Here is a 24,797-nt window from a genome sequence, read left to right on the forward strand (position 1 = left end):
GTCAGCTAGTCATAAGATTGGAAATGGTAACTTTTACCCTAAAGTTGAGTATTCAAAAATAATATGCCTAGAATATTAAGCGATGAAAGACAACGACTTCAAACAAGCTGATAAAAATACAGGAACATTACTAAATATATCAAATGTATAAAGTTGTCTTGTAAGGAAGTATTAATAAACCTCTGAATCTCATTCATATAAATATATGGGTAAACTCCTTTTCTATTTATTAATTCAAAGTTTTTATTGAAAGCATTGTTTTGTAGAACTAAATGCCTCTAAATGTCAATTATTTACTTGATATGCAAGAAATTGATTCAGAAATAGCTAACTGCCAATACATAGTCAATTACCTACCATAAATGCAATGTTCTTTTTCGTTTTGTTTAGAATTGCATTTACTCTTATTGTTTTTTTTCTTGTTAGTTCTCTCTTTTTTCTTTTTTTTCTCTTTTATCTTTGTTACTGTTATTATACCATATGTTTTCTGTGTAAATTTGCGTTTTTAATTTTCTTCCTGTATTCTTCATATTTCTTCAGTATTGTACCTTTTTCGTGCGTGATAAAGTTACTATTATATCCGCACAAATTGTAAAACATTACTGAAATCATTTAAAGTTAATCTATTTTATCTGCTACATACATTGTGCGCAGACCTTCTGTATATTCCTGTTACATGACAATTGTTTCTTACATTTTTGGAGTCTGATTCTGTGTATTTCTATCTACAAATATAAGAAGATGCAGCCTTTTTAAATTCATTATTCTCTAGTTATTATCAGTCATTTTTTTCAAACTGTATTTCATTCTTTTAGCGCAAAACATTTCTTCTTTTAACTGGTTCTGCATAAAACGATATATTCAGTTAGTCTGGCGGTATACTTTCACAGGTGTATTACTCGTCATAAGAACAAACTAATTTATATACATATCATAAAGTAAATGGCATTGTTTGAGCGTTTTTGCCCTTTTTATTCTCTCTTGGTGTACTTGCATGGGTTACATGTTTGCTAAATGTCACCAGCGAAAACTGCTGTCATTTTAATTCAAAATATTAATTTATCATTTATTTATTCTTTGATACCTTCTGGTAATGGTGGATAGAAAAAGTATCTGAATGATTTATAATTACCAATTGTTGTGGTATGTTAATCAACACTTTTCAATACCCAACCAGATCCCTCTGAAATCCAATCAATCATTCTGTCATTCATATCATTTAATGTTTCAACTGTGTTGTTTTCATGATTGTTTGATTGAAATTAACTAACTAGTTCTCTTTGTTTATTTGGTTAAATACATGTATTTTTAAGTGCTATATATATATTTTCATACCATGGATATAGTGCCTAATTTTACCATTAATAATAATAGAAAGTGGTTGAAAAGTTTCCTCGAACTGTATTTTAAGAAAGTTTTCACTCATTATATTAACTTTATATTGAGCATATGTATTATCTCTAGATACTTGTATCGGTGTCAATAACGAATTTATTGAATACATATATATTACTCTTGGGCGTCCCTATATATAAATCTTCATCTTTTTCTACCATTTTTAGAAAAAATATATATGATTGTACCATGGCAGCTCATTCGAATTAATCCCCACTTTATATCTAAATCTTCGCTAGTAGCATACTTGCTTCTATGTTCTCTTCTGTTGTTTTCAGTATCTCTTCCATTTGTCATAACAGGTGTTTGATTTCTTCCCTCTTTTCTACGAAATCAATTAATTAATCTGTGTATCATTGCACAATCTGATGACGCAACACTTTTTATCTCGTCCATACTCCTAAATGTGCATCTTCTGTTATCTTTTCATTTTTTTCTTCGCTTTTCTTTGTTATTTAAATTGCAAAAAAAGTGTTTTATTTTGTTAAGAAGAAGTTTCAATCAAAGCAATATGTTTTGCGACTTCTGCCTTCTATAAAAAGGCTTATATAATATTTAATATACTATGTTCTCCATATCCATTAAGATTATATTCTTTTGTTATATCTTGCAATTGGCACAAAAAATAGCTTTTTTTTCAAATTCTTTTACTGAATTAAAAACTGGTTTAATTATTTTTTTATCGCCAACATCATTGTCTGTGTGTATGAATTAGATTATTTAAAATGTCTGTGTTGGGCTTTTCATGGTGCCTTTTTCCCTTCAAAATGAGTATTTTTAGCAAAACAGAAATTTATGCAGTAAAAGCACCAGCAACTTCTTCGACAATTGGTGTGACCGGTACTATAATAGCTAAACCAGCAGTGCATGCAATTAGATCGCTATCTACTTTTATATTCCCACAAATTAATAGCTTGTTCTATACGCGAGGACTTATTTGATTAGATAAGTTAAATCTGTCCTACTTTTTTTATTTTAAATCTGCAATTATAGTAATGAATTTTTTTTAAAGTAGTGTTGGTTTAATTTGTGCTAAATTGCGCGCGTCGCTTTTTAGTTTTAGGAAAACCAAAATTGCCAAAAGTTGTGTCGCTTGCATTACAGCCAATGTTTTTCTGAAATCATAAACCTCATTATGCCAACTTTACCTCTAAAGTTAAACCACGATTGCGTTATTATATGAAACGTTTTTTATATCTCGCCTGTTTTCCATTAATTATAAACCCTGCTTAGGCATGTCTCACTAGGTTTAAGCAAGTACGGACCTGCTTAGGCATGTATCACAAGGTTTTAACAAGTACGAACCTGCTTAGGCATGTCTCACAATGTTTTAACAAGTAAGAACCAGCTTAGGCATGTCTCACTAGGTTTAAACAAGTACAAACCTGCTTAGGCATGTCTCACAATGTTTAAACAAGTACGAACAAGCTTAGGAATGTCTCACAATGTTTAAACAAGTACGAACCTGCTTAGGCATGTCTCACAATGTTTATACAAGTACGAACCTGCTTAGGCATGTCTCACAATGTTTAAACAAGTACGAACCTGCTTAGGCATGTCTCACAATGTTTCAACAAGTACGAACATGCTTAGGCATGTCTCACAATGTTTAAACAAGTACGAACCTGCTTAGGCATGTCTCACAATGTTTTAACAAGTAAGAACCAGCTTAGGCATGTCTCACTAGGTTTAAACAAGTACGAACCTGCTTAGGCATGTCTCACAATGTTTAAACAAGTACGAACAAGCTTAGGAATGTCTCACAATGTTTAAACAAGTACGAACCTGCTTAGGCATGTCTCACAATGTTTATACAAGTACGAACCTGCTTAGGCATGTCTCACAATGTTTAAACAAGTACGAACCTGCTTAGGCATGTCTCACAATGTTTCAACAAGTACGAACATGCTTAGGCATGTCTCACAATGTTTAAACAAGTACGAACCTGCTTAGGCATGTCTCACAGTGTTTATACAAGTACGAACCTGCTTAGGCATGTCTCACAATGTTTATACAAGTACGAACCTGCTTAGGCATATCACACAATGTTCATACAAGTACGAACCTGCTTAGGTATGTCTCACAATGTTTATGCAAGTATGGGAAAGGTTATCGATTGCTCAGTGGTTTAATGAATGAGCCGTATTAAAACCAGTAATAGGCTAAGAACTATTTCAACTTTTTGAAATAATTTGACAAACTAAGCTTAGTATGGAGGTATGCCAGCTGTATGTTACTTAGGGTTAACTGGAAAGGTGAAAATATATTGGGGGTCTGCTTTTAAGCGGGTCATAAAATAAGTTCTGTCCTGTGAATATTAAGTTAAATACCTCTTCTAGGGCATAACAAATTGAGTTCATAAACACTAAAAAGCATGTGTGCTTCAATAATATGTTGATCTAAAGGAATTATCCATTTCAAATCATTTGTACACACTCGAACATTAGTCCATTAATTGGAAAATATTGGTAGGGGTTTACCAATGAAACATTAGTGTGTAGTTTGTAAACTATCAGGTGGTTCCGAAAATAAGGATTTGTAATGCTTTTCTGACCGGTCACCAATAGCTCATCTAGTCTTTTGAAGATCTAAATTTCTTCGCAGACTCAAGAAAAACTCACTGAAGATAAGATATAATCGAGGTTATGCTTATCTATTGCAATGTTTTAAAATATGACAAAAATACTGTGCTACTGATACATAAATATTGTCGGAAACAACTGCAAAGCACTTCTAAATCACACCTTATTATTAACTGTAACCAATGACGATGTTTAGGCACTTTAGGGAACTGACAGCAAAGCACTTCTATATCACACCTTATCCCCGATTGTCACTATGTCCAGTTTGTTCAATCAATGTATCGGAAACGTTTACAAAAGAAAAATGAATTTATATTCTTCTTTCAAAAGTTCAAGGTAGATTTTTGATTTATCAGCGTATACATACCTATAAAAGACAAACAGAAACACATGTACAGTCTAGAGAAAAAAAACTAGAACGAAAGAAAAACATATCTTTAAATTTTCTCCCAAAAGCAAAAGTACATATTAGTAACGGACATTGGAACAGCTTACAGTGCAGATGACACAATGATATTGATATTGTTGAAATTATTTAAGTAATAGTTGTATTTAAGTTAACTGTAAATCATTTTACATTATCCAATATATTATTTAATATTATTAAATATTAAAAGAGAAATTATTTTATACAGACGTCATACACAGACAATGTATTATTTAAAAGTTATATTTTTTGTTATTAACAATGTTAAAAATAAGTTTATTTTATACAGACGTCATACACAGACAATGTATTATTTAAAAGTTATATTTTTTGTTATTAACAATGTTAAAAATAAGTTTATTTTTATTATTCGAATACAAAAGTCGTTGATTCTCCTCGAGAACAGAATGAGAAAGTTATAGAGGAAGAACGTGGAAAAAGAGGGTGTGGTGGTTGGTTTAAATGAAATACTTACAGTGTCTTTTATTTCACTGAGCCCTGATTGAATATCACATGTTTACAGAAATGAGACATTTCAGGGTCAGGTAATTTTAAGTACGTGGATGTGACTGTTACTGACTATCAATTCTGTTTGGCATTTGAATAAAAACGTGAACAAGATTAAACAATGACTTGTATTGCTCTTCTGTCAGGGCAGTATAGCAGAATACTTAATTGTGAAGCATAACGTCAGTCAAAGGTACAGAGTTGAGCATAAATATAAATTGTTCAATATATTATGAGTTTCAAAATAGGGAATCAATCCCCACCAACTTAAGCAGGTTCCTCCCCTCCTCCACAATTGCTGTTGTTTAAATTTCCAGTGACCATGACATTTTCACTCAGTAAATTTAATCTAATTAATATACATGTAATAGTAAATTGTCTTTATATAATGAAAGTTTGACAACATGAAATAACAAATTAACTGTATATAATATTCGCACACTCAATACATGACTGGATCATATAACAATCTCACGTGAGAGCTCTACATTATGATGTTTTGACATTATATAATGATGTTTAAGCTCAACATAATGATGTTTTGACTTTATGTAACGATGTTTTTACTTTACATAAGACGAGTTTGACTTTATATTATAAAAGAGCTTATGTAATGAAGTTTCACCTAAATGTTCAACTTAATATACATTGTAATAAGGCATTTCCTTCATATAATGACATTTGATCATTATATAGTAAAGTTTTAGCTTTCTGTAATGATAGCTTTATATTATGACGGTTAGCTTTATATAATGGCGTTTTATCTTTATGTATAGATATTTTTGCTTTATATATCATAATTTTGCTTACATATACAAAAGTTATAATTGGATACAATTAAGATTAAGTGCGTTCTATGAAAATAGAATGAATCATGCAGTTGAGGCGTTCCACAAATCTATAACGAAAACAAAAGTCAAATGATATGCATACATCACTCTAATATACAAAACATGAATTTAGTTCATAAGCGATCAACAAAAAATGATGCAAAGGATAAACATAATTATTTAAGGAAAATGAATCCAGTGCTGGTCTTTTTTTAAAGCGTATGACCACCAACAAAAAAAAACAATGTAATCACTATGCTCTAAATAAATTAAAGAAAAAGTTTGTATTCGACAAAAAATAGTATATTATTTCTTCAACATCTTAATGTATATCAAATCACAGCGTATGTACATGGTAATAGCATACATATTGTATAACAACAATAGCGCACTTAGAAAACAATACAATTGTATAAAATTGTGCACGCTTGTGACAGCAAAGTAACAGTTGCATACTAGGGGATGAATACTTTTAAGATAAATTATTTAAAAAAGCATGACGAATACATAGTGCTTCCTTCACATAATTGTCGAGTTTAATCAACTGATATTAAATGTTTAAACACAGAGGGGCAACCATGATGATGCAGTTTAAAGTATTACTGCCTAAACAATATATAACATGGCCATATACACATAAAATGTACTCATTGTCAATAGCAAATAGGTAACCAGAAGAAACACAATAAAATAACGTTTATCACGCGGACTATTGGTTCTAGGATAAATTGTTATTGGATGTACAGATATTTGCAACATAAAACTTAAAACCGTTCTTTCTTGGTCATATGTTAAGATGCATACAGGAAGGCATTTTGAATATATTATACAATCAAGCACAGAGCTATTACTAAGTGATCAATAATTGTCATTTTACTTGTATTAGTCATTCATCATCAAAGCAAGAATCAATGACAGAACAGAGTAACAAGTTGGATGATAACTAGGAAACATGTGATGTTTAACTCGTCAGTTATTACTACAATATAAACTTTATTAGCATATCCTTGACAACCAATGATACCAAATACAGCATTTTGTTCTGTTTACTTTACCAGCAGTACTATTTATTGAAACAAAGCAATAAGACGTTTATCTTGCAATGAATTCATTCTAGATATCCAATTTATGATATGCTTGTCATTTCGTCGTGTCATGTGAATAAGTTAAATTTTAATGCATGGAGATCCAAAATAGTACAGGTATCAATTGAAATCGTATTGTTCAATGGTTTCGTACACGTATGTAGCTTATAAGACTGAACCTATATTATTGATAGGGATGATGCACATTGTAGTTTTGTTCTGTATTTTTTCAACTCAAATAGGACTTAATATGTTATTTTTCTTTCTTAATCATTTTCTTAATTCTTGTTCTTTTAATAAACGCCGTTGCAAACATACCCAAAAATGTAGGGTTACCAGGCATAAAATATTAATTGAGTATTTGATACTTTAATAAAAGCTTCAATGTTTATAAAACTCGATTGGCTGAACGCAATTCTCCTCTTCACTCGTGTGTAGGGACTTTGTTTATATGGCAAGGTCTACTTGAGCGTACTCAGTTCTGTCTTCTAATCCATGTATTGTGAACTGTTCCTGCTCTAGTGCGGGTTTGTCGAACACTACGTCGGCATACACAAGTCCAGCATGATTTATCAACTTCTAAAATGATATAAAATTAAAAAAAATATAGTTTGTACAAATTGTATTTAGTCCAAAAGAACCGTGAACTACAAAAAGAAACTATCTGAACAATAATTCACACATTGGCGTTTTTATAAAAAGATAACAATTATAACAGGAAACTTTAACGTCATAATTCCAGCTTACTCTATTTGTATTGTAAGACTTTATTAAACCGTAGCGCTTCATACAATTATATTTTACAGAAGCAAGATTTCTGTCCCTACCCTAACGACCATTTTGTTTTCGGTAGAATAAAAAAATTAAAGCAAGTATTGGTAATCAAATATGTGTTTTGCATGTTCCGTTACCATAATCTATCAATTTTAACACTGAACTTTTGATGAAATATCAATTCGAACATGTACAAAGTATTCTATATATAATTAAATACCAACGGAAAGTCCTAGTTTTAAAAGCAAACTATTGTGTGTTTTATATGAATGTTTAGTTGGAAATATGTATCTATTTGAAGTGCTCTTTTTCACCTTTCGGTTTAACTGGTAACTGATAAACAAAACCCTGTGGAATAAATGTATAAATATAGGGCATGATAATTTTATTCACCCAAAATTAAAAGAATTTGTTCATTTTCATATACTTTTTAATTTGCTGTGAAGTTTCAATTACATATCTTATACTTAAACCTAATTTGATGTTAACAATCGAAAGATGAAAATAAGTCTATATAGGAACTTCTTTATGCAGACAATTGTGTATAAACTTATCTCGGTCAATATCTATGTGATCATGTTTACTTTTTAAATAATCATTTTTTTCAATAATTGATCTCCCTTGTGTTAAAATCAAATCAATACTATCCATTTTGATATCATGACTAAAGATTCATGCATGTATCGAGCTCTGATGACATGCTATAAGAGCCGCATCGCGGATGAAAAAATGTTTTTAGTACTTATTTTTTATATTTTAATTTAACGATAGTAACAATAAGAACAATATTATGTTGATATCTTTTATATGGCGTTGTATACCTGCTGACAGACACAAACATGTGTTGCGTATTTCAAATTCTAAATTTAATGAAACACACATGTTCTTATTACAAAGAGACACTTTTCAAATAACATTCATATAAATGTATCAATATTCGTACAAGCGGATGATTAATTTTGTCATAACACGGAAATGTTCATATGAAACAATTTTGATGAGTCATTTCAGCCGTTTGAAATATTATAAGTATCTTCCATGGCAGAGAGTGTAAGATAGGTTCATTTCGACCCGAGCGTAGGGTGTTTTGCGGAAACGAAGTTTACCGAGTTTCCGCAAAACACCCTGCGCGAGGGTCGGGATGAACCTATCGTACACAAGCGGCTATGGTAGATAATTTCTCACCCACCTCAGTGAAACAAAATTAAGTAAAAATGTATTTTTGCTGCAGCTCTCTTGTGCATAGTGAAAATAATTGCGTATGGATATGCGATACTTCGTGGTTGTCATGGATATGCGCGCAGTGATTCGGATTATGTTAATAGTCAAATCGGTCTTTAAATAGTTCTAAGGAGAGTCAAGCATTATTTCTTGAAAGGTGCGTGAAAACTGATTTATGGTGACATTTGAAGCAAGAAATACTTAATTAGCGTTTTAAATATTGCCACAAGGCCTGATTTCCATGATGCTACAGCCGACAGCCTTCAACAAGGGAAGTAATTACAATGTATTGACCAATAGAAAAGGAGTTCCATACGAGCATTTTATCTTCGCCAGTGGGCAAGATAAGAATTTCTAGCATGGTTAAATTATTGGATCTACTTATCTGAGGTGGGAGAAAATGTTTTGTTTCTTTGCTTACCGTACTTCCTTGTCTTTTATCATTTGGCTCTCCGCTGCAGTTGGTGTATATACCTGAGAAAAACACAACCCATTCATTATGTGCATTTCAGTGATTTATTGAGATTTATCAGTGAAATAAAAATGATATTTCATTGATTTTTTTAAATGAAACGTCAGCGCGCTCATGACAGAGACACTCGATGACGTAATTTCAAAACATTAGGTGAAATAAATGGAGATATTTCGTCCCGAAACAAAGACAAGTATGTTTATTTTATGTCTATAAAGGATATAATTCGCTAATAATCGTTTCGGAATAAGATGTGAGAAACGACTGTTCTCATGTTAATTTTTTTTATTTTTGGGCCCTTTTCATCAAACTATTTTTATAATGCAATACAACGAATTTTGGAGTATTACCAGATGTTTTCGCATTCTTATCAACAACAGCATATAAATCGTCAATCGTTGTTCGTTCGGTTCGTGTTTCTCCACGGCTAGTTGCGTGTGCAAATGATGGTGTTTGTGTGATAGTAGATTCGGCTTCAACACACATAGGATTTTCAACCTCCTTCGGAATAGCTAAGATAATACGCAAAAAAACAGGGTCACTCAGGAGTTTCACAAATTATTTAATAATAATATTTTAAAACATAAACATGTGATTAACATAAGTGAATCTGGGAGTATTCGAAAAGTTGAACCCGTTGTTTTGTATGTGAAAGAGGCATCTAAAACATTTTAATCGCTAACTTTTTTGCTTGATGAATTGAAACATTGAAAACCATATACGCCCGTGACGGTTTGTCGTATGAATGTTACTTAGTTGATAAATGTTGCGTCAATCACGAGATCGTTAGAAATTTAGTGAGCATTTAAACAGTTCATACCTTCGGTTTATTTCTCTTAATTATTTAACTCCATGTCATCCGATCATGTCAGATCGAGCAGATGAAATTGCGGTTATTAAAACTATTCACTATTAGAACAAGGACCTGGGTGTGGCAGTAAAGGATAAACATATGTTCAACAGACTCGGGCGCCCCAGTGATAACGCTAAGTCAACTATTTTGAGACACATATATAAAGAAGTAAAAGACACATCCTTTTGAGCAGAGAAACAAAATTCAAAGGGACAAATTAATATGTACATTTAGGTTTGTTATAACTAAATTCTAAACACAGTATCTAATCCAGTACATATGTGAAAAACTATAGAAACAAGCTCAGTAGCCACAATTTCAAACATGTGTGGTTGTTATATACGTTAAACGCTAGAATTGGCATTTTTCATTCTAAGCTGAAGTGTTGCATGTTTGCATAGAAATGTATAGGGAAATTAATGACTAGTAATTACCTTATTTAATAAATGAAAATTTATTAAAGCTGGACATGTTGTTGGGGCAAAGTCATGCAAAAAGACAACTATTCGAATATGAAAACGTATGGACAAGGGAAGGCAAACTATTGTATAAAAACAGTTCAGGCACAATTAGGAATATCCCCACCCGCGTATACAGAGTCTGGACCAGCATCCTATAGCGACGGCGCTTTTAAACGTCATTTATTTTCATAATACTTTCTCACTATACTGAGTAAACGTGAAGATTAATGATGAATAGTGAATAGAAACACATGCAAGAACATGAGTTACTCTCTTATTATTTCAATAAATATTACATACACTCATCCACTAATAACAATGAAAGATTGTCCTTTGATGCATATAAGTATGATACCTTTTAAGTAAAGGATTGAAACAAATGGCATTGAACAAGGTCAATTATAAGTCAAAAAGTAAAACATGTGAAATTCTTAAATTTCAATTATTAATAAACTATTAAAGACACAAATAGCCATAACAAATATCCAACACGTTATAACATCGATCGTAGGAATTTATTCATTCATTGGAAATTAACCTTTTAAATTCACTTTATATACAATAAGCTATCATAGGGACATCGATCGCACGTTACACTTACGTTTGAGAATGCAAACGTATGTATGGTGTATTTCAGCATGCATGGGTGTGTGTGTGAGTGTGTGTGTTTGTTTATATGTGCACTTAGGTGTTCGAGTGTTTTGGTATGGGTGTGTGCGTGATAATTAGTTATGCATACATGTTTTCCTTTCATGCTTTTCGGTGAAATATGTAATGCTATCATTGCAATATCGAGAAGCAATCTAAAAAGTCAAAATATCAACTTTCAGGACTACTTTTAAAATCAATTGTAGTTACGTGAATAAGATTAAAACTTAATAAGTTCGATGTTAAAGCATGTCTGTAATATCAGATCCAACTGTCTGACTTTGTAATAAGAACTTTCCAGAGAGTTCACACCACTAATGATATGTTTACACATCAAATTAATATATTCTCACTAAACGTCGACAACTGTTATTTGGTCAATGTATTCATACACTCTTATTCATTCGTTTGATTTCAAATGATTAGTACGTTAACTGTTATTATTAAGAACGATAATAAAAATGTATTGATGCATATTAATGATATGTTTGCATTGAATCTTTAAAACATTTCGATAACTTCTTGACGAGCCTACGTCTTAAGTAATCAAAGCTTTGCGTAAGGGGTGTCCCATGGGCTATTTGAAAATAGGGCATTGAAATATATTAATATACAAGTTAATGCGAAACAAAACATAAAAGAAACAGAAAAAAAATTGATTTAAGTGTGTGCTTTTTTCACTCGTTATCCCTATTGTCGAAGCACCGAGTGAAAATAGTGTGTTCAATGACACTAAAATGAAATACAATTATACATATCCTTTGCATCTTTACACAATGGATATAATTGTTATATAGCTTTTGTTATCAAGAGCAGTATGGTGATATGTACTCATATGAAAAATAAATAAGAAATAAATGCAAATTATGGTATGTACTTGTAAGTATAGTGAAATCCTAGCATAGTTTACATGTTGCTCTTGGTGCTCTCGTCAGTCATACATGTTCATGCCTATTACAACTCAAATGAGCAAAAGGTGCTTGTTCTGGCGTTACTGTATACTATTGGTTTCGACCTTAACTTGTACATTTTAAGTGCAAATTACATGTATTAGTAAGCGTGTTTTGTGCTAAGTAAAGCAGAGCAGATATGATCAAATTTCCTGTTACAAGTGTTATTAAATATATGTAAATCATACCTCGACGCCTTCTCCAAAGAAGTAGAGATGCAACCAAGACAGCTATAATCATTGAAGTGCAACCACCAACGATGCCTCCTATCAATGCCCCTTTTGATGCATGATCTGGAATAAAAGTATATCTGAATCTATAAACTGACATGGCTTAAGACATAAAATGGTTCCGAAATACTTTTCACTCTATAGTTAAAAAACGGATGCTTTCCTCCCAACATAGAAGCCACACAGTGAATCACCTAGTGTAAACCAAACTTTTGAATTATGTTCAAGAGTTTTCTCTTGACTCAGACTAGATTTGGGTATAAAAGCATTTCTATACAAAATTAAATCATACGTTGAATAAAAAACTGTATGCACTATGTATTATAGTAAAGCATATCTACATGTTAGACGTGTTTTGTAATGTAATTCACTTTTGCTTGATATGCATTTAAAAGATGAAATGTGTTTGTAAAGCTCATATATTTGAAATTCCCGTAATCAAATAGATCATATGGAACAAATCAGTAATCAGTAAAATTTGTATATGAGTAGGTGCAGTATTGCAAAAACGGAATTGGAAACAGAGTGGAAGCCTTTCGATTAATTACGACATGAATCTTGCTTTGAATGATTGATTTCAATCTGTGTAGACAACCTACTTTTTCAACATCACTGGGTAAAATACAAGAAATTATGCATATTACTCATCAAAATGAAATATGAATCTTTCTAAATATGATTGGTTTTATGAAAAGCATGCCGGCATTGCATTAGCTGCAGGATGGATATGTTTTAATTATTACACAAGGTTTAGAAAGATACCAATATTTCAGGACAGAATATATTAATATTATTAAGACAAACCTTGAGTGTCACTGGTTGTGGCTTGTAAAACACTAGTGAAACCACTGAGGCCCAGCTCATTAAAGGCATACAGTCGAAGAAAATACGTTGTTGAGTGGTCGAGGTTGCTTATTGTTAGCCTGTATATATCGTTTGACCTATCGGTGTCTTCAGTTCGAATTGATGCGTTACTCCAGTGAATTTCATCAATGCTTATCTGTATCACAAAGGTTTGTCGAAATCCTCCATTAAACTCTGCTAACCATGAAGCTTCTATGGCATTCTGATCGACATTATTGAGTGCAAATTGAGTCGGAATGGTCGGCGGCCCTAAAATGAATTGCATAATGATTCCGTAAAATCAAATCAACACATACATCTCATTTTGTACAAAAAGCATAAAATCATTTCAATGTGTATGAACATAACTTTACTATTGCACATGAAAAAAACGTGTTATATCAACCAAGAGATGTGAGAGTAGTTAGCTCCAAGGATTTCAACATAACCGAAATGGTAACGTTTCATTTTGAAAAGCTCGAAGCTCTAATATGAGTTTGAGTGAGACAGCAATACAACACATTTTGCTTGTTATTACACCAATTTTCAGAATTATATTTATTACATTTTGGGAGCAGTTTGATTCACAAACCAAACGTGCAAACATAAAGTGCCTCCTATACAATCGCGCCCCCCCCCCCTTTCCTTAAAAACGTCATGCCCAATTGTATTATATAACTTTGTCATAATTAAGACAAAAATTATTTAACTTCTATCATTCAGAAGATAAACTTTATGTTGTAATAATTTATGCTAAGATTATAAATCATTTGTATTACGTTAACAAACGAACACACGGTATTACTGATTAGTTTTGCATGATTATTGCTTTTGAAATTAAGAATAAGTAATACCAACCTTCAGGTTTAACATCAATGAGCAGCATTGTTTGTTTGAAATCATTTTTAATTCGTACTGTGTAATCGGACATATCATTTGCGTTTTCTGTGAAAAGGATAACATGGATTGAATAACCATCTTCTTCAATCAATTTACCAAACACTGGAAGCATCACTTTTGTCTCCGAGACCACTGCTCTTATAGGTTTAGGATTAACACTGTCATCATTTCTTTCAACAGAAACTTCAATGCCACCATCATTGGAAAATACCGTTATGTTTACAGATATTGTATCGCCAAGTTTACTTGGAACTACATATACTCTTTCTTTTGATAGAGGAGGTGACAACACCACTGGCACATCTGAATAAAAGAACCACATAGTTATATACTTTGAAATAAAACGTATTTACATTATTAATAACAAAGCTTAATATAAGCTTTTTTACAAATTACAAAACAAATATATCTCGACATTATGTGTACAACCTTCTGATGGATTCCGATGTTCTTGATTTTTTAAATGTATTATAAAGGTTGTGGTTGTGTTTTCAAAAACTCTTACCCATATAATTGAAAAATGAGCTCTGTAATAAGTAATACGTTCAATGCTGATTAATTAAAGCTCTGAATGTAGATAATACTCATTTTAAAATGACGCAGACGACACAACCCATTTTTTTAAAAATGAAGCTAAAATCCAATTAGCTCAGGAGATTATTGATAGATTCGGCAATTTTTTCCGGGCTGAAGCTCAACATACTTAAACACAAGGTCTATAGGTACTTTAAAACAATGGCATGGATAAAATGTACAATATCAATTTCACGTTAAAATATATACAATCCATAGGCATTTATTTTGGTAACAATTAAACTGAATGCATTAATCTAATATTGGCTTTAAAAATGATAAATGTCAAACGCAAATAAGCAAGAAGAAACGAAACTTGCCTTTTTGGCAAAATTTCTGTTATAAAAGCATTGCTGCTGCCCAAACGTACGTATCTAGCGCAAATTATTTTAACTCCCAATCATGTTATTAAAACAGTATATATTAAATCTTTAATTTCATTTGGAATGACAAAAGAGATAAAATTAAGCGAACAACTTTAATAGGAAATAAACTCCATACGCACTTGGTTAACGCCAACGACAACGACATATAACAATCAAAGCACTGAAAGTGCTGAGGGACGGTACTGCTTAAAGCTGGCAGCAGGAGAGTTACATCTGGTTGTATGAATGTCAGATGTGTGGAAAGAGGAGATTGAATCAGACAGTACAACTCTCCTAGTCTGTTTTTTTTTTGTAGAAGAAAGTTTCTTAAGTAGAAATTCAGGACCCGAGCTATGATTTAAAAGGGCAGGGTGCAAGGTCAGACTGTGATCTTTTGATGTGCATTGAAAGAGCGCTAATGGGGCATTTGCAAGGGTCAATGTTCAAATATTATTGTGCATGTGTTGTAACTACTCTCAATACCAACACAAATGGTAAGGGTTGCTTTTATCTCAAATAAGTATCACAATTATGTTTCTGTATTATTTTTAAACTTTTTTGGAATTGACATTTAAAAATGATTTTGAATATCAAATAGAATTCATAATTATTGATGGAAGCTCTGCCTAACAAAAGGGCACAGTGGGTAATAGTAATACAGCAGCAAGGAGTCGGAAAATGGAAGCAGGCCTAGCTCAAGCATGGCAATGTTAAAAAAATTGAGTAACAACTAATAGGCTATGATAACAACTATTTTGGCTTTGGTAAGAAGGAAACCACAAAACATGAACACTGAAGTACATACGGATATAAATTTTATTGATAGGTTGTAAATGTTTTTTATGAATCTCAAAGGAAAACTGTAATACAAAATAGATTTAAATATTATTTATAAATGGCAGCTAATATAAGAGTATAGCTATTGGAGGTTCTTCATTAGCTGTAGCAGTTAAAATGCTGACAGTGGTGTATGCATATGATGTTGTTATCGTAGCTGGTTAAATTTACATATCAACAGTCAACCACACCTGTCATAGACCAATGCCTAAACACCAGCAGTTCAATTTCAGATAAATAAGAACAAGCTATATGAAAAGGAACATTCTCTTTTGTGTGTTTTTATAGTTGCTATGATTTAATAAAAGTTATAATGCAGTATTTTATTTCATAATCTGAATAGGTCTGAAATTGAGCCCAATTAACATTACATATAAAGTATGTCTTTATTTCTCCATAATTATCATTATTTTATTGGATCAATTGGGGATGAACCAAAAGTACCAAAATCAGCAAGTTCAATTTTTCTTTAAAACAAGACTGAACTTATGAATTAGGGCTAGTATGAGGTCAAAAATGCAATTTTTTAAATGTAAAAATAAATATTTATATCCCTGTCTCAGCTGTGTGTATACACTAAAGAATAGCATGTGGGGGTCTTGTGTTTTTTTACAAGACACACAAGCTATTTTTTAAAATAACTGGGATGTACTCGTCCAAAAACTCAATTAAAATGTACACTAAGATATAAATTCCATTAAAGTTTTGGACAGGTTTTTTTCATCTTGCAATGGTATCATCTGGTGTCTAGTCCCTTGAAATGTATTTCAACCATGCCTGAATGACAGAAATGCAAGGTAAAGCTCTAGGAAATAATGGTGTAAGATGAAGGCTATATCAAAGGATGGATTTCTTTTAAAAATAGTTTACCATTACAATTAACCAGTCTGTAGTGTTATATGAATCTATAATGAAATGCGAAATGATAATGTACAAGTGATAGTGAAATTAATGCAATTCATGGAAGATGCCGCAGCTGACAATTATCAAATAACATGAATGACAGGAAGAGTATATCCATTATCACACTCTTTTGAGCAGCATTTGTCATTATTTACAATTGAACAAGAAGAAATTTACATAAAATGAGATTAGCAATGAATCATGAGTGAAGTAATAATGTGAAAACAATGAATCTAAATGATACACATAAAAACGTGATAACATTGTAGCAGAAAAAACATGCAAAAATGATTACAATATGTCAAAAATAATTTATTTATAGGTTAAGCAGTGCATTTGGTTGGGATAAAATCTTAATTTTTTAAAGGCTGTAAACTGCAAAAAGGTTTGTCCAAAAATAATTTCATAGCCGTTGAGAAATGTTTGAAATATGTTTCCATAAGGGCATTAGGTTATTGTTATTTTAATTAATTATCAATTTGGAAGACATTTCTAGGCATCCATGAAGTAGAGCCTGTTTTTAACAGTGATCAGACTTCAATGTTAGAAATGTTAATGAAAACTATATAGAAAATTGAAAGCACAAATGTCAAAAGGCTTATTTGCCGAGTTATTATAGGAAATAAGACATTGACTGCCTTGTATATAATGAAGTGTACTAACTATATGATATGAAAATGATCATAGACAACAGTAGTAGAAATAAATAAAAACAAATTCATCTAGATTATCTGTTAGTGGCACTGGTATAGCAACAGAAATTATTGTAGGAAGTATGTGAACATCAATACAGAGTGAAAAATCGTTTCTTAATAAAATCATAGTTAACTTCAAGTACAATATCTATGCATAGAGCACTGATAAGACACAAGTAATAAATGCAATAAATTTGGCAATGTCTGTACATACTGGTGATCTCAAGTTGCAGCAGAATTTATTACAGAGGAGTTTATCATTCTTCATTTATCACTGAAGATAGCATGATTGCCTTTCAGACCTTTCTAGTAATGCTTGAATATGAGGAAATGGTAGTTGAAGTAGTATACTGTTCAAGCTGATGGTCAAGGTACACAGATGGTTTGTGTTAATGAAGGAAGGTGGTGTAATTTCAATCTGTTCAGTTACATGTTATCTTGACAAAATGGTGGCATTAAAACTGAATTGTTTGAAATAAAAGTGAAGACTTCCTTCTGCTGCCAGTAGGAAGCAAAATCAGCTGGGTGGAAACAGTCGGCATTGTGTCATCTGAAACTCCACCATCCAATCTTCTCTTGGCCTCTTTCACAAAGGTAGCTCAGATTTTCTGCAAATGTTCACATACGCTAATTATAAATTCAAACCTTAAATACTATAAAATACCAAATCAACAAACATATTTGAATCAATAAATAAGAAATACAGCTGAAATTAGAGACAAAATAAAGAATGTATTGTATTTGGAAACAAGTGTTGTTTTTTTCTTTAATTATGGGCATTTGTCATGATGTATCATCTAGACAAACACAAATCTTAAGCTGAATGAAACAAAAATGAAAAAAAGTTTTCAAACAGCATTGATGCTTGTTGTTTTAGGTATGATCTGACAAAAGATCATAGGCTTTTGGACCAAATGAATGACACTCAGCTGAAATTTTCTAGATATCTGATGGTTATTCTAGAATTATATTCACCTGCATTATCAGTACATTGTTCATTGTGGTAGTTGTAGTGAATGGTTTGTAGGTGTTGGCAACAACATCAGTAAAGCATAACATCAGTATGTCTCCTGGCCAGACATCTTTCTCCACAGCTTTGAGCCTTATGGTCACAACCTCATTGCGTTCCTTCACAGTAAGACCTGGGTGTCTTCCTGCATTAGAAGACAAGAAGAAAATGCTTAATAAACTCAGACAGTGACAGTGATTTACATTAACAGAGAAAAAAAATATGTACTAGCACTATACAAAAGCAAAGTTAATTTTATTACATGTAACTCGTGGCTGTGTCAGTGTGAAAGAGATTAGAGCAAACTCTTAGAAACTGATATATCAGCAAGTTGATAGTTAGATATTTTTCAGTAGTTAAATTTATATTTTGAAGGTAAAATGGATTGAAAAAATGTATCAATTGATATATGAAAGATTCCATACCTGGATTATTTTGCTGGAAACTGACATCCTTGTTATCCTAAAGGAAGATAGTGGCAGCCCCTGCATGTTAACAAACCAGCACCGGATACATTTGCTGTTCATGCACAACCAAACCGCTATTACATTAAGTGGAATTTCTTGTTCCTAGTTTGCCAAATACTGTCTGTGGATGGTAAAGAGCATTTTTGACCTGCTGAATATTTGGTAAGAGATTTATTCCATCATGGAATGCCATCTGACCTCCTGTGGTACACCACATTCCCACATGCAAAGACTGGGGTATGGCCCGCTTTTTTCAAAGGCTTCATTGATGGAATTCATCTGCAAATACATATGTTTCATTTTAAAATGGCAACGTCTATTTTATCAATTGATTTTTTTTTATGGAAATTGAAGAATCAGGTTCATTTGTAGTGCGTCAATACTGTGCTACAGATGCTGGATTTTTTTTAAAACAACTTCAATCAATAATTCAAAATGATAATTCAAAATGATAAAGTAACGGTTGAATTAATAGTGTTGCTATGTATACATTGATAAATGTTGAGACCAGGGCCAGTATTCAGTATTGATCTTAGCCTTATCCTTGTCATTGAAATAAGACTTTTGGATGAACAAGCCTGAATTCTTATACTATTGCATGGAATCATATTTTTGATAAGCCGTGTTATTTAAAATTCAGAATTTGAGCAAGCCCGGAAGTCATTTTACCAGTGCAGGGCTTGTGGGCTGGTGCTATTTTCGACCACTTGCTTTACTTATAATAATCTTCAATCAAAGTTGCTTAATAAATACAGCCCCAGGGCTTTACCTAGTCATTGATACACAAAAACATCTAACTGGTTACAATTGACTGGTACATAATGACACACTCAATACCTGCAACACCATGCAAACCTAAATTAACTGTAATAGTTACGCAGTCTATTGCGTAACCCAACCTATGCTTTAACCTACTTTCTACGTCTATTTTTAGACATGGATGTTAAATTAAGCAAACAACGAGTATATTGCACAATTTTGTTTAAATGCAGTTGAATACAGACCGACAGGCTATGCAAAGCTGTTGCACAATAATTTCACGTTTAGATGGCAATAATAATACTCACTATACACATATACGTTGAAGTCAGTCGCTTGCATAGTCCTTGATTTGTTCTGTAAATCTTCGTGACTGAACGAAAATAATAACAGCAACAAAATTTCGAATTTACTACAAATTAAGATATTTATAGCATAATATAGCTTAATAACTGACCGAAATAATTTTTCAACTGTATGTGCTTCTACATAATATTTTCAAAATATCAGAACAGGATACCAAAATCAGCGAAATTCAAAATAAAGAACAAATTAAATTCGTTCGAAAATTCTATTGTAAGTAGTCACTCACCGAAATTTGCCGGCCAATGATTGGACGATGCTTGGAACGATGTGTATTCATACATCATTTGAAACATATCAATCAAATTCCTTGAAAATCATAGTTACGTACTTGTTTGCGAATTATGTATGAAAGTCAATTATCTTGACGCGATAGCCGCGTCTATATCCCACTTGTTGTTTTCCTAGCCAAGAATGACAGATCCCAGCGCTAAGTTCGCAAGAGAACGGAGAGATACTAAAAGGCTGACCTAAGGGCTGAACAATAGATATACAGTAGAGGAAAAGGATGACCAAAAAAAATGAATGAAAATATTTTGATATATTTTTTAAAGTTTTATGGTTTGCCGAGTTTTGAAATTAATTAATGTACTTGGTGTGGCCTAGATGTAGATTGATACTTCTATATCTACAAATGATAAAAAAGTCATCTATCTTTAACTAAACGCTCTTATAAATTATACATATTTATAATAAATCAGTTATAATACACATTCAATATTACAAGGAAATCAAAATAACTCATTAAAATTAATTCAACAGATATAACTCAATTTCCATTTTTCTGGTCAGCGTTTTCCCTCTTCATTTATATGGTCAGCTCTCGGGTCAGCCTTTTAGCAAAAGACAACGCGGACCTGCTGAGATATTTCCAAAATGGCGATGTTTTCTTGAAAGAAGCCGATCTGAATAAGTTTTTCATGAAACACTAGTGTCATAAAAGAAAGGTATAATCTACCAACAACTCATGTGTAACCATTGTGTTTTTATTTAACAATGCACTGTTAAATATTGTGGAATTCAGTCGAAGAATATATTTTACTATATGAATCAGCCGCCTTTGGGCGCTACTTGACTCGCGTACTTATGAATAGCGGACAAAAGGTCTATTTTATTTGGCCGTGCACTTCCGTTTAAAACTGGTTCCTAGACGCTTCTGTTTGAGGTATGAAGCCGGGGACCAAATGATGCATGCCTGTCGAAAAGTAGCATGATACCTATGAATGGCACTGCTTCGCAGTACCGTCCAAAAATCACAAACAAGAAGCATGGAAAAACAGCAAAAAACTCCACAAGCAGTACAGTGCATACATACTGTAAAGAAAAAACTAGGTATGTTTATCAATGTTTGTTAGGTACCGCATTGGAACGGTCAGTAAAATGCAAAATTACTGGACAAGACCTGTTTGTAATCATTGCAACCAAGTCGAAGACTATGACTACTTATTAAATAACCGTACCTTCTCGTTTTTGGTCGAAGTTAAATGACACCTTTAATCATTGAAATATACAAAAACAGATGAAAAGCCTCGAAATAGTTATAACTGAATATAAGATTGAATACAAAGAGTATAATATTATCAACAATATACTATCTCAAATAGGTTACTGTTTTTTCAAATCATACTTTTTTGTCTGGAAGAAGGCAGAACTTTGCTATAGTATGTGCATTATTAAATGCCGACCTTATGATTATTCAAAAATAATGTGCTTTTTGAAATTTAAAAGAAGCTTATAATATAATCTGTTAAAAAAAACAGACTTAATCCGGATTCTGTTAATCTGTTAAAAAATATCTCATAAATATGCAATGTTTTAAGATGAAATAGTTGTATATGATGATTATCTTGTTCATTATTTGTCATGTTTATGATTTGTATATGTTCTTAAATAACCCAAGCACAGAGTGCGCAAAGTGAACTAATGTGATTGGTCTATATTTTTGCAAAAAAGCTACACAAACAAGCTCAGTAGCAAAAAGTTTAAACATAAACCCGGTTTAATGGCACTGGGCAAACATGTCCGGTGTCTGTCCTCCGTCGTATGCAATCCGTCGTATGCAATCCGTCGTCCAATGTCAACAATTAATAATAAATGTCATGTTCTCCTTAACCACTAGGACAATCTTAATGAAACTTCATAGGAATGATCCTTGGTTGCTGCTCTTTCAGAATTGTTCAAAGAAATGAATTCTAGGTAGAAAAACTACAAAACTTTTCTTGACAAAAACCATGGGGCATAGAGCTTAGATTTTTGGTGTGTAACATTGTCTTGCAGTTGTCTATCAAGTTTGTTCAAACTTATGCCCCTGGGGTCAAAATTGGCCTCACTTTGTAGGTAACAAGTTCACTATAGATACATTTTGTTAAAATCTTGATAGTTATCTAAAGTTTACGCTTCAATCAAGGGCAACAAATCTTGCTTTGTGGTCTCCCTTTCCGTTGAAGTATGCATTGTTTATTTTTCTATTTTTCTATTTTTAATAACAAGGGATTATATGTTATATTTTATAAATTCTTCAAATTAGTCACATTAGGGTTATATTTGTTCTTTTTATAGGTTAGGAAATATTATATCTCTTTATTTTCTAGAAAAAAATCATTCTTGGCCGTTATGATGAACTTAATAATCTGAAAGTTGTTCATTGTGTAGTTTTGTTAAATCATCATAGTTTATAGCAGTTATATATTTTAATGGATTGTGCGCTGTCCGTCGTTCGTGTGTCTAACACTATTGCTTGTGAAATACAAATTATGATCAGGGGGTCAAAACTTGCTATGCCATGAAGTTTCCTGTGATCGAAAATCTTCACGTCTGACACCGCTAAGCCCAGACCTTTAATAATTTGTTCATCATATAGTGGTCATCTACCAAGATTGTGCAAATTACGCCCCTTTGATCAAATTCGGTCCCACCCTTTTTGACCTACTGTCTTATCTTTTAAACTACTGGGCAGAAAGTTTGGCCATGTTCACAATTTTGTAAACAAATAACAATGTTGTTGTTGGATGAATCTCTTTTTTCAGGTGCAGCAATTACTTTTTGTCCATGTGTACAGCTTTAAAAACAAAATTTCAATGATATGCTTGGATTACCTTTAATGTACCTTTTTTACCTTTCTTAATTTTGAAGTTTCTGTTATGAATTTTCGAGCATGTGTACAGCTTACTGAATATATTTTGTTTGAGATATAGAATGAATTCTGAAAAAAACGCAAATGTTTGTGTTATGAAACGACGTATTAACTTTCCTTTCACAAATGAGACTTGACGGTCTTTCCAATTTAGCCAACCTAATTGTATCCAATCTTTTAATTATACCAAAAATGTACAAATTTTGAACCTAAAGTTGATATTGTTTTATATATTATATTATATTACATCTTTTTATAATATAGTAAAAAAAGCGTGTGTTTAATTTTACAACAGGATAAGATTTAGGACACGTCCTTGTCAAGGTCAAATATTGAAAATAACCTCATTTCAAATTGCATTAATAAAGCTATATTTATTTTCTCTTCTTTCTAACACAATGATTATCTTTACTTCATGTAGAAATGAAATATGTTCAGAAACAATTTAACAAGCGTCTTTTATAAGGTTATTTTTAAATGACATCTTAATATTCTGAAATACTTTTTAATTATTCTCATAAATAGTATAAGGCCGAACTCTTCTTACTTACTAATGGGTGCTTGAAATACCCTATCCACTTGGATCGTAAGTAAATAAATGTCAACAATGAGTAGGTTTTGAATAATGTGTTATACCTTACACAATAAGTTTGCAGTCGTTCAAACCTCAATTCATGCCTTGTATTTAATAATCATTAATAGAAGTTATACCGAGCAAGTGATATTTTAATGTAAGTTAACGTAATTCACTTAAGCAAGCACATACTTTTAAGACATATTTTTATCTTCAATTAAAACATGATTACGATGATTCTTAAAAGATTTTGCATATTAGGGTATTAACTCTGTGCCAGCCCTTTAGATAGGCCTTATTCAAATTTAGAATTGTCCCTGTATTATATTTTTAAAATAAGTAATCCCAACAGTCAGTGAGGATATCAAAATGTACCACATGATTGGTATTCCGTAGTCTCTCAAAGCTGTTATTTGACAAGTGATTGAGCTACAAAAACAATTGGTGTTTGACAGGCACGTTTATCTGGCAAGATCTTATTTGCAATGGGTTAAGTTGATGCTAAACAGCCCACACAACAGAAGAGAGTAAAATATAGTTGAATACAATAGCTTCTAATTAAGTTAATATTCAGGTTCTTTTTCTGCCCGATATAAGGGGTCAATACACGATCACAGTCAACCTTATATAATCAAGTACTGAGAACTCCTCTGTAAAGCCGTGATTTTTAAAGTGGCTTTTTGGGTAATCCGGGATATTCGACCAAAATGGTTATATACAAGAATGTTTAGGTTATGTTTGTTATAAACGAAAAGATGGGTTGTTTTATTGATATTGTGGCTGGTTATGTAAACAAAAAGTGCAACGTATTTTGAATTTAATATGTCCTCGCAAATCTATCCATTTTATAACAATTTTATAGGGAATTATTAAAGCAACTGTACTAATACTTTTGCTGGTCGTTTTTGTAGTTTTTTATCAAACAAACATAAGTTTTTAGA

The 24,797-nt window shown here is 32.0% G+C and overlaps 1 protein-coding gene and 1 long non-coding RNA gene across 4 annotated transcripts in view; both read right to left on the reverse strand.

The window, feature by feature from the left end:
* Positions 1–4,032: 4,032 nt before the first annotated feature.
* LOC128233735 (uncharacterized) overlaps positions 4,033–24,797 on the reverse strand; it is a 29,633-nt gene continuing 8,868 nt past the window's right edge. For 2 of the 3 annotated variants that reach the window (XM_052947558.1, XM_052947556.1), the window contains 6 exons: positions 14,137–14,481; positions 13,240–13,548; positions 12,394–12,498; positions 9,644–9,805; positions 9,243–9,295; positions 4,033–7,405 (listed from right to left, as the gene is read on the reverse strand). In XM_052947558.1, the coding sequence (XP_052803518.1) occupies positions 7,274–7,405; positions 9,243–9,295; positions 9,644–9,805; positions 12,394–12,498; positions 13,240–13,548; positions 14,137–14,481 (1,106 nt within the window). In that variant the 3' untranslated portion in view covers positions 4,033–7,273. The remainder of the gene's footprint in view (positions 7,406–9,242; positions 9,296–9,643; positions 9,806–12,393; positions 12,499–13,239; positions 13,549–14,136; positions 14,482–24,797) is intronic. The other variant, XM_052947557.1, reaches the window with a different exon arrangement.
* Positions 14,489–24,795, reverse strand: LOC128233736 (uncharacterized). The gene is made up of 4 exons (XR_008260763.1): positions 20,095–24,795; positions 18,986–19,306; positions 18,527–18,705; positions 14,489–18,159 (listed from the first exon to the last, which is right to left on the reverse strand). It is a non-coding gene; the product is annotated as an uncharacterized LOC128233736 (long non-coding RNA).

The sequence above is a fragment of the Mya arenaria genome, chromosome 5, assembly GCF_026914265.1.
Source record: "Mya arenaria isolate MELC-2E11 chromosome 5, ASM2691426v1".
In the NCBI taxonomy this organism is placed as follows: Eukaryota; Metazoa; Mollusca; class Bivalvia; order Myida; family Myidae; genus Mya; species Mya arenaria.